This window comes from Onychostruthus taczanowskii, unplaced genomic scaffold (genome assembly GCF_017590055.1).
Source record: "Onychostruthus taczanowskii isolate IOZ18803 unplaced genomic scaffold, ASM1759005v1 scaffold172, whole genome shotgun sequence".
Classification (NCBI taxonomy): domain Eukaryota; kingdom Metazoa; phylum Chordata; class Aves; order Passeriformes; family Passeridae; genus Onychostruthus; species Onychostruthus taczanowskii.
In genome coordinates, this window is record NW_024498929.1 from 57,923 (window position 1) to 71,062 (window position 13,140).

General features: G+C 53.5%; 1 protein-coding gene across 1 annotated transcript in view; it reads left to right on the forward strand.

Moving 5' to 3' along the window:
* The first annotated feature begins 3,064 nt into the window (after window positions 1-3,064).
* The window catches only part of TIAM1 (TIAM Rac1 associated GEF 1), a 101,389-nt gene continuing 91,313 nt past the window's right edge, over window positions 3,065-13,140 (forward strand). The window contains exon 1 of the mRNA XM_041400146.1: window positions 3,065-3,139. Within this exon, the coding sequence (XP_041256080.1) occupies window positions 3,115-3,139 (25 nt within the window). The 5' untranslated portion in view covers window positions 3,065-3,114. The remainder of the gene's footprint in view (window positions 3,140-13,140) is intronic.

Genomic DNA, 13,140 nt, shown 5'->3' on the forward strand with positions numbered 1-13,140 from the left:
CCCATTCCAATGGGAGTGATCCTGTTGCGGTGGCAGCAATCCCATTCCAACAGGAGCGATCCTATTGTGGTGGCAGCAATCCCATTCCAATGGGAGTGATCCTGTTGCGGTGGCAGCAATCCCATTCCAATGGGAGCGATCCTGTTGCGGTGGCAGCAATCCCATTCCAACAGGAGCGATCCTACTGTGGTGGCAGCAATCCCATTCCAATGGGAGCGACCCTACTGCGGTAGCAGCAATCCCATTCCAACAGAAGCGATCCTATTGTGGTGGCAGCAATCCCATTCCAATGGGAGCGATCCTGTTGCGGTGGCAGCAATCCCATTCCAACAGGAGCGATCCTATTGTGGTGGCAGCAATCCCATTCCAATGGGAGTGATCCTGTTGCGGTGGCAGCAATCCCATTCCGACGGGAGCGATCCTGTTGCAGTGGCAGCAATCCCATTCCGACGGGAGCGATCCCGCTCCAATGGCAGCGATGCCATTGCGACCTGAGTGATCCCACTCCAACAGCAGCGATCCTGTTCCGACCGGAGCAATCCCACCCCAACGGCAGTGATCCTATTGAGATGGGAATGATCCCGTTCCGATGGCAGCAACCCTACTCCGATGCCAGTGATCCTATTGCGACGGGAGCGATCCCACTCCAATGGGAACTATCACGTTCCGATAGCAGTGATCCCACTCCTATGGGAACGATCCCATTCCGATGGGAGCAATCCTGCTCCAACAGCAGCGATCCTGTTCCAATGGCAGCAATCCTGTTCCAATGGGAGTGATCCCACTCCAATGGGAGCAATCCCGTTCCAATGGGAGTGATCCCACTCCAGTGGGAGCAATCCCATTCCAATGGGAGCGATCCTGTTGCGGTGGCAGCAATCCCATTCCGACGGGAGCGATCCCGCTCCAATGGCAGCGATGCCATTGCGACCTGAGCGATCCCACCCCAACAGCAGTGATCCTATTGAGATGGGAATGATCCCGTTCCGATGGCAGCAATCCTACTCCGATGCCAGTGATCCTGTTGCGACAGGAGCGATCCCACTCCTATGGGAACGATACCATTCTGATGGGAGCAATGCTGCTCCAACAGCAGTGATCCCCTTCCAATGGGAGCGATCCCACTCCAATGGGAGCGATCCCACTCCAACGGGAGCAATCCCACTCCAACGGCAGCGATCCCACTTGGACAGGAGCGATCCCACTCCAGTGGGAGCGATCCCACTCCAATGGCCACAATCCCACTCCAATGGGAGCAATCCCACTCCAACGGCAGCGATCCCACTTGGACAGGAGCGATCCCACTCCAGTGGGAGCGATCCCACTCCAATGGCCACAATCCCACTCCAATGGGAGCAATCCCACTCCAACGGCAGCGATCCCACTTGGACAGGAGCGATCCCACTCCGGCGGCAGCCATCCCTGGGCAGTGTGGGAGCTGTGCCCTGCTCCAGCGGGCCGGAGGCGGCCGATCCCGAGTGGAGCCGCGGGCAGGCACAGCAGCCCCCGTCGCCCTCTGAGTCACTGGTGGCTCACCAAACCTGCTCTTCTGCTCGGGGTTTGCGAGTTCCCAGCGCTGGAAGCTGCTCTCCCGTGTGTTTGTGCTGCAGTGGGAGCTGCTGGCTGGCTCATTCGGGGTTCAAATTCACCATAGTGCCCAGGATTTTTCAGTGCTCCCCAGGCCAGTGTCTGATCCCATCCCTCCTTCAGCCTTTGCTGCTGTCCAGGTGGAGCACTGGTGCTTGTGGTCCCGGGGGACCTCGTGCTGGGCGTGGGTGGATCTGTTGGAGATATCTGAGATGAGAAGTTAAAGCCAAGGTGCTGTTTGAAGTGGGCTCAGACTCGCTGCTCGCTCCTGTTCCTGGTCACGGGGGCTGTAAGGATGGCTGTGCCATGTCAAATGGCTTCTCTGATATCTTGTCCCTGTCCCAAAATAGAATCATCTCCTCCCTTGCTCTGCACCCGCAGCCCCCGGGCTGTGGAACCCCACAGCCTCACTCCAGCTGTTAAATCCTTCTGGTGTCCCAGCAGCATGTCCAGCCCTGGGTCACAGCCAGGCTCCTGCACGTACCTTTTGCCTTTTTATTTTATTATTTTGCTCGTGGTTCTGTCCTTTTCCCAGCTTGTGGTCATGCTTGGTTGCAGAGGGTGGGACTGTAAAGGCAGGGGCATTGCTCAATAGTCGGTATGTGTGAAGCATCAGGCAGAGTTGTAGATGTTAATTTGTTAATTAATTTGATTTCTGCTTGTAAAGGATATTTACTGTGCTGTCTGATTCTTTTTCAGAGCGGTTTCATACCTGTTTTTCTTGTCCCATGTACGTGGTGCAGAGCCAAGTTGGGGGATAAACACAGATGGGGCTGGGTTTTGTGCTGGTATTTCTTATTTATAGCAACCATTAGCCAGCCCTGGTCTGGAGGATGCTGCTGCTCAAATCTTAATCCAGGGACAGATATGTGGAAGTAGGAATTAAGTAAAACCAGATCGATGTAATTTCTAATTCCCTGCAGTTCCCGATCCTGGAAACCCTTGTGCACCTGTGGGCAGCTGAGTGGGAGCAGCTGCGGGGGTGTTTTTAACGAGTCCCCTCCAGAAGCACCATCCCACAGGGAGCAGGGAAAGCCTGGAGGGCAGAGGCACAAGGCACGGGCTAGGTCGGAACGTTTTATTTTCTGCCTTGCCGGTGAGCTGGTGCCTGCGACCCCCCCAGAATCCCGAGGAATGGGGAGCTGTGCGCCTGGAATCGGGAGCCAGCCTCTCTCGTGCTCCCGGCACGCAGCTCCTGGCTCCTGTCGCAGCGCCGGTGAGTTAGAGCCAGCCCGGAGGGATGTCCTAGGAATTCAGATTTCGGGAGCCAGCGGGGCTGAGTGGCAGCTCGTCTGAAGCCTGCGACGGGAGGAATTAATCAGGAGAGGGAGGGAGGAAGAGACGGAGGGAGGGAGGAAGGGAGGGATGGCAAAACCCCAAACCTTCAAACACACCCAATTGACCCATCTCATCTCAGCGTGAAACTCGGCGAGTTACACCCACTCCGGAGCAGCCGGGGAATGAAATGCGGGCGCTTCCTCCTTTCTGCTAGCGGCAGCCGGGGCTCGGGAAGCACAAAAGGAGAAGATGTTTGTGCTGCTGATGATGAGCGGTGAGGTTCGGGCGGGCTGCCGGCTCCTGGGGCTCGCACGGAGCTGGGGAGATGGGTTTGGGGTGCAGCACCGCCGGGCTGTCTGAGCTGTGTGTCCGGGAGGGCTCTCCTCTCCCCATTCCCGTATTTTGTGGATAGAAGTGTTGCTTTCCCTGAGTTGCGTGTGTCGGGCACTGTTTGCTTCTCCAGTTTTTGTGCTGCTCAGAGGGCTCGAGCTGATTGAATGGGAGCTGGGGAGTTCATAGCTGAATTCCCTAAGAGAGAAAATGTGGTATCGTGTTACTGACTGGAGATGTTCCCTTCTCCAGCTGTCTGGCTTTATTTTCCGTAATTACAGGTTGCCATGCTCTTTAATTGTTGAAAATGAGCCCCGTGAAAGGTTTCAACTTGACTGCAGCTCTGTTGGGTGTCTGTGCAGGGCAGTGCTGCTCCCCGAGGGGGGAACGCTGCCTTTTGGGGGGGCTCACACTTCCCAAAGATTTGGGAACACCGCGCAGCCGGGACTGGGGGAACCTCGTCCCTACGGAGCTGCTCCTTTTCCTCCCGGTTCCTTCAGCGATGGCTTATCAAGTTATTTAATATCCCGGGCGTTATCTGTGAATCTAAATTGCCTAATTCTTGGGTCGGTGACAGGAAATGTGAGCACAGAGCCCTGGCTCTGCAATTACTGTGACTAAGCATCGGGGCTGAGCACCCAGCAGCAGCGCTGTCTCCTGGCCCTGTCCCGGCTCCCCAGCCCGCCCTGCTGTCCCCAGGGCTGCTGGGACAATGTCAGGGATGGCTCCTGCTTCCCCAGGGCCACGGGCAGGGTTCAGCCCTGACTCAGAGCCCTGCGACCCATCAGCTGTGAGTAATCCTCCCGGGCAGAGGCAAAGGGTAATGCATGCCTTTTTCTGGGAGTTAAGTCACTCTGGAGCTGTTGGGAATGCGCTCCCAGAGTTTTTTTTCGCGTAGCAGAGCCCCGTTGCCGAGCTGGCTGTTGGCTCCTCGGAAGGTGTTTTAATATTGCAGGAGGGATTTACATCTCCACACGTGATCGGCGCTGTGGAACGAAGCGAGCAGGTTTGGTGGGTGCCACTGGCTTGCCTGTTTTCCCCCGTCCTTTCGGAGTTAAAAGTGATCCGTGCGTTATGGAAAAGGTGTGGAAAATTGCTGTGCTCAGCACAGCACGTGGAGCTGAGGGATCGGGTGCCCGAATGTGGCAGGCCTGGTTGTGCTTCCTGGGGAACTCGCTCTTTAAAGGGTGCCCGTCTGGTTTCTGACCTGTTTTGAGGCAGAAATGCTTTATTTTTCCAAAATGCCTGACAGAAAAAAAAAATCTGCCAAACCGCAAATTTGCATCATTTAAGCGTTTGCTTGGGCTTAGTGCTTTTGCTCTGGGAAATCAGCGGTAGGACTCCTGCTGGAATTGGTGTTGAGAAGAAGCATTGATTTTGCAGTGGCAGTGAGTCTATTAGGCAGCAGCGTTTGGAGCAGACTCGTTTGTCTCTAATGAAGTTACACACTGTGGCTTGACTCATAGGCGATGGCTGTTTGGAAAGGAACCCCCAGGAAAACAGCTACTTCCCTGCAGGATCAGTGACCTGGACTGCTCCAGGGAATGCCTGGGAATCCTCCTGCCCAAAGCTGGGCCAGGAGGATGAGGTGGCAGCAGTGGGAGCTCCCAACAGGTTGGCTTGGGTCTAAACTGTGACCTCACTGTGTGCGTCAAGGCGAGACCTCACTGCTCCCCTTTGGCTCTGATGAGTTCCCCAGTGCTGGTCTTCTCCCGGCTGTGAGGGTTATTAGCTCAAAAAATTAAAGGCTCTTTGATGGGGGGCAAAAAAGGAATAAAATAGCAGCTTCTAAATAATTAATTGTAAAGAAAAATCCAGTGCAGAAGTAACAGTGGCATTGAGTTCATCAAGGAGGAGGATGAGACTCCACTGATGTGTCTTTCTGGGTATTATTTTGTTAAACTGGCGACTGTGCAGGGCATTGCAGGGAGTTTTATGGCCCAGTAATCCATTGCTGGATGAGGGGAATACATTATTTATGGACGAGAGTGTTTTAACATCCTCGCATGGGGCTGTTTAAGGAGGTCAGAACGCAGAGCAGCGGGAATGGGATTAGCCCGGCTGAGTCACAAGCAGGGGGCGAAAGGAGAAGTTACCACGTAGATGTTCATGTTTTTATTGTGCCTCACGAGGCATAGGTCACAAGAGTGAGGGGTTTCTAGGACCAGAATGGAGTTTTTATTGGTTGTGACATCTCAAATTCTAAGTGAGCTGGAAGCAGACACGAAGATCCTTTTCCCTGGTTCAGCAGCCCCGCTCCCGGCTGCGTGTTTGTGTTCCCAGCGGGATGCAGGCAGAGGGCTTGAGGAAGGGGGATGTTTGTGGGAGCTGCCAGCCCCTCCTTCTTCACAGGGGCAGGAAGCTGTGGTGTTGTTCCACGTGTGAAGGCTTTCTGCGTGCCGTGTCCCAGAGGCACAGCCCCGTGAGCCGGGCTGTGGCTGCCAGACAGGTGCTTGATTCACTGCAGAGTGCTTTTAGTGTAATTGCTTCTTGAGGCTTCCAATCAGGCTTTCCCTGAGAGCTGGGATGTGATGTTCTCAGGCAGCTCGGAAAGCCCTCGCAAAGCCAAGCAGGGGAATGATCTGGGAAGGGAAGGCAGGACCTGCAGGCTGAGCCCAGGGAGAGCTCTGCTCCTGGTCTGCCTCAGGAATCTCCCTGCTTCCAGCAGCCACAGCAGTTCCCACTCTGCTTTCTGCCTTTGCTTTTCCCAGCAGTGAGCTCTGGCAGGCTGGAGATTGGCAAAACAGCAGTGGTTCAACTCTGGCACTTTCTGGTGGTGTCTAGACAGATGTCCCATGGTGGCTCTCCATGGTCTCAGAGGTCTTTTCCAGCTCTAACAACTGTATGACTCCATGGTCCTAGGGGTAGTTAGGAGCCCAGACTCCTGGTGATGTTACAGAGTTTAAGAAGTGACCAGGCAGTCTCTGGGCTGCAGGAGCTGTGTGCCTGTTGTTAGGAGGAGCACGGAAAATGTGCCGTGGTGCCACTTGAGCAAGGCTGGTACGGGGTGAACTGCATCACCTGGCATTGCCAGAGCTGCCCCTGAGTTACAGGGAGTGAGCAGCAGCTCTGGAAGCTCATCTGGGGCTGACCACAAACCACCCTGCACACGTACATCCTGCTGGAAGGGCACCAGTGTCTGCAGGCAGGGACATTGCCCAAAAATCCGCCATGGGGACACAGGAATGTGGAAGCCACACTGGGTGTGCTCTTCTGTGGGTGTCAGGGCAAGAGGGGTGCCAGTGGGCAGCCACGGGCTTGGGAGCAGTCGTGTTCATTTCTGAAGAGGCAGAAACAGTTGTTTTCTTCTGAAAGCTGCTCTGCATTTCTATTTGCATTTTCCCTTCCCAACAGTTTGGAAGCGACGGGCTCAGTTTCTCCTGTGAGGTGCAGTAGAATGAGTCACTTGTTGAGGGGATGTGACACTGGGTAATAAGTGCAGAACCAGCTCTGGAATAGCAGAGTCTTTATGCAAGAGGTGTTTTTCCTGAGTGTGGAGGGAAATGTTCCTTTCAGCCAGTGCTGGAGCTGTTGTCCCCCTCCAAAGATGAGGCTCCCTGAACTTGGGCAGTGTAGGGCAGAGCTGGGGAAGTTGCCAGACTTCTCCTGTAGCATTTTGTCCAAAGCCAGAAAGTGGTTTTGGGGTCTCTGTGATAACAGAAGTTGGACAGAAGAAGGGAAATACATAGGTTTTGCATGAGTACCTTCTTCCTGTGTTTCTGGGGGATGCCAGGATCTCCCTCCACACCTCACACTGCCCAGTGGCAGTGCAGAAATACCCTCACAGCAGCTTGGCTTCGTGTATTGCTGTAACACTCAGCAACCCCGCTGTCCTGCTCTCCCAGGTGAGCACACAGTGTCCCAGTCCAGTCCCTCTAACAGGGAGAACAAAGAACCTTCTGCCGCCTGCTTCCCAGCTGGGAATTGCTCTGCTGCTCGTTTGCATTAGCCTGGGTGGGGAAGGTGTGCTCAGAGTGTGCCCCAGGCCCTCAGACACTGAGATGGAGACAAAGGCTCCCCATTGCGCAAGGCCACCCCGGCAAGGGAGCTGGGAATCTGCTGGGAAGGGAGCTGGGAATCTGCTGGGAAGAGAGCTGGGAAGGAGCTGGGAATCTGCTGGGAAGGGAGCTGGGGAGCTGCTGGGAAAGGAGCTGGGAATCTGTTGGGAAAGGAGCTGGGAAGCTGCTGGATGCAGCCACCTCACAGAATCTTTTAGCTGGGAAAACATCTTTGGGATCGAGCAGTCCCAGCTGGTCCCGATGCCCACCTTGTCACCAGCACAGAGCCCTGCGTGCCAGGTCCAGGTGTTCCCGTGGGCACCTCCAGGATGGGCACTCCACTGGCTCAGGAGCCTGGGAGACCCAGCCCAGAGGTTGTGCCTGATCCTGCCGGCTTTCCCCAGCTGCTCCTTCCCTTTGCCAGTGGTTTGCCCCCCTCCTGGTGAGGGGATCCCCGGGGAGAGGCCCCTGGGCAGGAGCTGGGGTGCTCCCGTTTTCCAGGGGTGTGTGATGGCTGGGTGATGTCTGTGCAGGAATTTCAGCAGTGGCTCAGAGCCCTTGTCAGGCATCCTCTGGCTGCAGGTGATGTGTAACACATGCCAAAGGTTGTTCTGGTGAAAAATGACTGATGTGCTGTTTTTAGCAGTAACAAAGGAGCCTTTTCTTTCTTCCTTTGCAACAATGAGAATATTGTGTTTTTTGGTTTTTTTTCTCTGAAGTGGGAGGAAAGTTGCGTTTTTGTTGACTCTCGTGGTCCCCCATGGTGAGTTAGAGGGTGCTGCTGTAAGAGCTGTGAGGTGGGCAGCAGAAACACACACAGCCAGGGAGACTTGAGGCACAGTCCAGAACTCTGTTGTCTTGGAAGTTGCAGGATAAAATTTATGACAACAAAAAGCCTGTGGGAGTCAGTTCCTTGCTGATTTTTTTTTCCCCAAATTAATCTTAATGCGTTAGTAACATCTGGATGATTGCTTGGTAATCTTTTTCTGGGAAGTGCTTTTGTGTGTGTGTGTACTTTGTTGTGGAGTGATAAATCACTGTAATTTACCAGCCTGGTTTTTAAAAATTTGGAAAGTCATGCTGTGTGATGTGCTCCTTCGAGCTGTCATTCCTAGAGGCACCTGAATGAATCCATGACATTTCAGCTCCTGTTTACTGCTTCAAACAGGTCTTTATGCCTGGCATGGTCACCTGAGTGTACCTTGAAGTTTGGAGTTTATGGAGAGTTTTTTAAAAGGGAAATTAAAAGGAATAAGAGATTTTTGAGGAGGAGCAAGATGCAGCCACTTTTTTTAAGTGAAGTTGGGGAATTCATACAAATGTCCAGAGCTCCATGAAAAGTGAGAAGCTGTTGGGAATACCCCTGGGAGCCCCTGGTCCATTCCCACTGGCTCAGGCAGTGCCTCTCTGCTGACATGTGCCCTCCAGCCCTGGTGCAGCAGGGCTGAGGCAAGACAAGGGCAGAGTTTCACAGCCATGTAGGTGCTCCAGGAACTGACTCTGTGTTTCCAAACGTGGTGAAGCAATGCAGGGAACAGGCAGTGACTGTCTGGGGCCATGAGAAAATCACAGCGCCCTTGGTTTGTGCTTCTGGGCAAGAGGAGAGAGGAACCAAGGCTTTTTTGGGAGTGTGGCTTTGAGGGTAGATCCATCTGCAGGGCTCGGGCTGCATCTTTGGGAAAAGGGGCTGGATTGTTTGGAAATAGAGGCATTGCAGGGAAGGTGTGCTGGCAGCCTCACGGGGCTTCACAGCTAAGGGAGAAACCTTGTGTTTGCCAGCAGTCCTCCTTGGGAACCCTTTTCCAGGCAGAGGTTTGGGTAGGGAGCACAGAGAGGCTGGCACTGAGCAGGGTAAAGGTTTGGGCAGATTGGAGGTCAGGCAGAGGGCCTGGGCTCTCTGAATCCCTGCAGGGACTGGGATCTCATCAGGTATGCACTGAGTTCTGCTGGAGAGCAGGAGGCTGACCCACTTAGTGCCTGCCAGAAACCTGGCTCCACTGCTGGGTAGCACTGATCTCTGCTCTGGGGCCAGTGACAGGACCCAGGGAACAGCTGGAGCTGTGCCAGAGCAGGTTTAGGTTGGATTTAGGGAAAGGTTCTTCCCCCAGAGGTGCTGGCACTGCCCAGGCTCCCCAGGGAATGCCAGAGCCCCAGGAGGGTTTGGACGAGGCTCTCAGGGTCAGAGTGGGATTGTTGGGGGTTTGTGCAGGGCCAGGAGTTGGACTGGGTGATCCCTGTGAGTCCCTTCCAGCCCAGGGTATTCCATGGTTCCATGATGCTATTGGGTGCCACAGGAAATGGGAGCTGGGGCTGTTCTGCTGCCTGAGGCAGGACAGTGATTCCCCCGTCAGCACCAGAGAGATGGAAACGAAATAATTGCCAGTCCCAGGTCTGATGATGACAGTGATGACAGGAAAAACAGCTCCAGCTTTGTGTGAGCCCCTGGACCCAGGCTCACATATCCTCATGTGACTGTGGAGCTCTGGTTTCAGCCCACACCAGAGCTCTGGGATACAACTGCAGCTGAATCCAGCAGGGCCCTGGGCAGCTCCTGAGGTGGTCAGGGTGGATGGTGTCCCACAAGGAGAGCTGCTGCAGACAGCACAGCCCTCCTGGGTGTAAAGCACAGATCCATCTTGCAAGCCATAGGAAGTGTGTCTGTGGAATGTGCTCTTCTTGCATAATTCAGCAACGCAGAGCATCGACGAGAAGTGCTGCAGCAAATGTTTGTTTGGTGCTGAGGACAATTGTGCAGGGCAAATCACTGGATTCCTTCTTTGAAGGAGCCCAGTAGACCCACATGGTTCCTTCATGTTTGGGCAGGCAGAATTGCTAATCAATATATTGAGAGGAGAAATAACTCCTGCAGACCAAACTGTGCAGAGCTGTGGGGACAGCATGAGCAGTCTGGGATTCCAGGCTTTTCCTGGGGGGAGGCTTTTCCAGGCTTCTGGCTGAAGTGGTGAAGCTGGCTCCCTGCTCACAGGGGAGGCAGGAGTTGCCATGGTATCCCACAGGGGCTTCCCTCAGGCTCAGAATCACAGAATCCCACAATCAGTGAGGCTGGAAAGGAACTCAGAGGTCATCAGGTTAAAGCTGTGCCCCATGTCCCCCTTGTCACCAGCCCAGAGCACTGAGTGCCACATCCAGCCTTTCCTTGGACACCTCCAGGGATGGGAGCTCCAGACCTCCCTGGGCAGCCCCTGCCAATGCTTAATCACCTTTTCCATGGAGAAATTCCTTCAGATGTCCAGCCTGAGCCTGCCCTGAGGTCTGCACATTTCCAGTGCATTTTGCTGAGAGCTGTTGTCTACAAGGGGAGCAAGAAGTCTGAGGGATTGCCCTTGGAGTTGATTTGGGGTCCAGCCAGCCTCCTTTCTAGGACACAGACCTGCCATCCCTGTGAGCACGTTCTCCCTTGCACTGGGATGGGCCCTAGTCCCAGCTCCAGTGTTTCCCAGGTCGAGGGGCTCATCCTGCTGGTCCCCAGAACCTGCTCAGGCTGTGCTGTGCTTATCCCAGGTTTGATGTGATCACCCTGTGTTTGAAATAACTGCCCAGCCCGTGCTCCCTCAGCAGCTTTAGGAGGAGCACAGCTCACCTGGCATTCACACAAGATTGCAGATATTTAGCTCTTTCAGAGCAATCTTGAACCTGCTCATCAGAGTGTGCATCTCACTTGAAGCCACTCCAGCTGTGCAGAGCTATTTTTGAACAGGAACCCTTTGAAATTTTAATGCACTTTTTGCTTGTTGAACCCCAAAATGAGTCACTTAAGGGAGCAGCAGCAGTTTTTCAAAACCTCTGCCTACCTGTTGCTTCCCCTGACTTTTCTGTAACCTGCTTTGGGCCTCGATTATTGATGGAAAAAGTGAAACGCATCCAGGTGTTTCTCAGGAATGCGATGGGATTGTTGGGGTGTCCTGTGCAGGGTCAGCAGCTGGACTCAATCCTCGTGGGTTCCTTCCAGTTCAGGATATTCTGTAGGTCTGTGGTTCGAGGTTATGGCAGCCTGTAATACTGCTGAGAAGGAATCAAGGACCAAACCTTTTCAGCAGGTATATAAAACTACCCTTTCATCAAATTCTTCTCAAAAATAAGATCTGGATCTGAACGCAGGAAGACAAAACCTCGTCGGGGTTGTGTTGCTCGCAGAGCTCCTGATTCATTGTCTAAATGGCAATGAGATGCCTTGCCTGGCTCAGCCTGCAGCGGGATGTGAGTCACGTCCCCGCGTAGCTGGGGACAGAAGGGACAGACTTGACGCCTCCCTGGCAGCTCCCGCTCCTCGCGGCAGACGGCAGCGCCACGTGTCGCCGTGAGCTCCGTGGCAGAGCGCTCCCCGGGTCTCAGAAACTCAATCCCTTTCTGTGGAAGCCTCTCCAGGCTCTCCCTCTGCTCCCCGCTCCGAGGGCTTCCAAAAGCCCCGAGTTCTCAAACTCCTGGAGCTCGCCGAGGCTCCCAGCCAGAGCTCTTGGGAGCCTGGAAATGAAAATCTGATTTTATTGCTCAAGCTGGACCAAATTTCACATTTAGAGTCTCTGCTAGTAAAACTGACGGAGCAATAACAGGATTATCTTTGTCCAACCTCTCTTTTTAAACCTAGCAGAGGAATGCCAGAGGCCAGGGATTTGTATTCCACTATGCCTGACCTACAATTTATGGCAACATTATCCCAGAGTGATTGAGTGGGTCCCACAGGTCTGTGTAGCAGCCAAATTCTGGAGGTGCATGTGACTCCTTTCACTTGATTTTAGAGGCCTTTTCTTATTGTATTTGTGGGATTCTCAGATGAAGGAAGGAATGATGAATCTGACTCCATGCTCTTAGAAGGGTAATTTATTATTTTGTGATACTGTATTACGTTAAAGAATACTAAACTAAACTATACTAAAGAATACAGAAAGGTTACTTACAGAAGGCTAAAAAGATAATAATAAGGCTCGTGACTCTCTCCAGAGTCTGACACAGCTTGGCACTGATTGGCCAAAGAGTCAAAACAATTCACATGAAACCAATTCAACAATCACTTGTTGGTAAACAATCTCCAAACAGGTTCCAAAGCAGCCAAACGCAGGAAAAGCAAGTCAGATAATTATTGTTTTCCTTTTTCTCTGAGGCTTCTCAGCTTCCCAGGAGAAAAATCCTGGGCAAAGGGATTTTCCAGAAAATGTGACCGTGACATTTTCTGATGGAGTGGCACCGTGCTGAGCGCAGCCCCTGCTGTCTAAGGAGATATTTGTCACCACCATGTCCCCTGCATGGCGCCTCACTTGGGTGGAGGGATGATCTTGAAGGTCCCAAGCCATTCTGTGATTCTGTGATTTAGTCTGGCTTTATTTCAGTGGTACAGGAGAGGAACTTCTCAGGCCGTAAAGGGGCTTTGGGAGATTTCAGGCTCTTGCCTGTGAATCCCTGGAAGTGGGTTGAAGAGCAGAGCCCTAATGTAGCACCTCTTTTCTCAGACACAGCTTTGGTTAAGCCTCACCGCTGAGTAACCCACTAAAGCTGTCAGGCAGCTGGAGTGCTGCACGCTGAAATCCTTGCCTTGCAATTGAACTGAATCTCTAGAATTTAAAAACCTGGGTGGGGGAGAAAGGGCCCTCAGCATTAAATACCCCTGTCCTCCTGTGAGGAATATCCCCCACATCTGGGCCGGGTGCTCTCTGGGAACGCTGAGTGGGTGAAACACAGAGGGATGAACCCCCCCTGTGTGAGCACTGCGGGTCATTCCACGGGAATAACGGCGCAGGACGGGCTTCCCCAGGCCCAGCTTTGTGTGAGACAGGTTTATCCAGCAGCACAGAGCGGCACTTATCTGAAATGCCGCCTGTTGGCACGAGCTGTTCCCTGGGAATGGGGATGGGAGGGATGGAGCTGGCCGGCTCCTGCCCGGGCTGGTGTGATTATCTCAATGGCTGCTCTGGAGAGCTGTTCTTTAATTCCC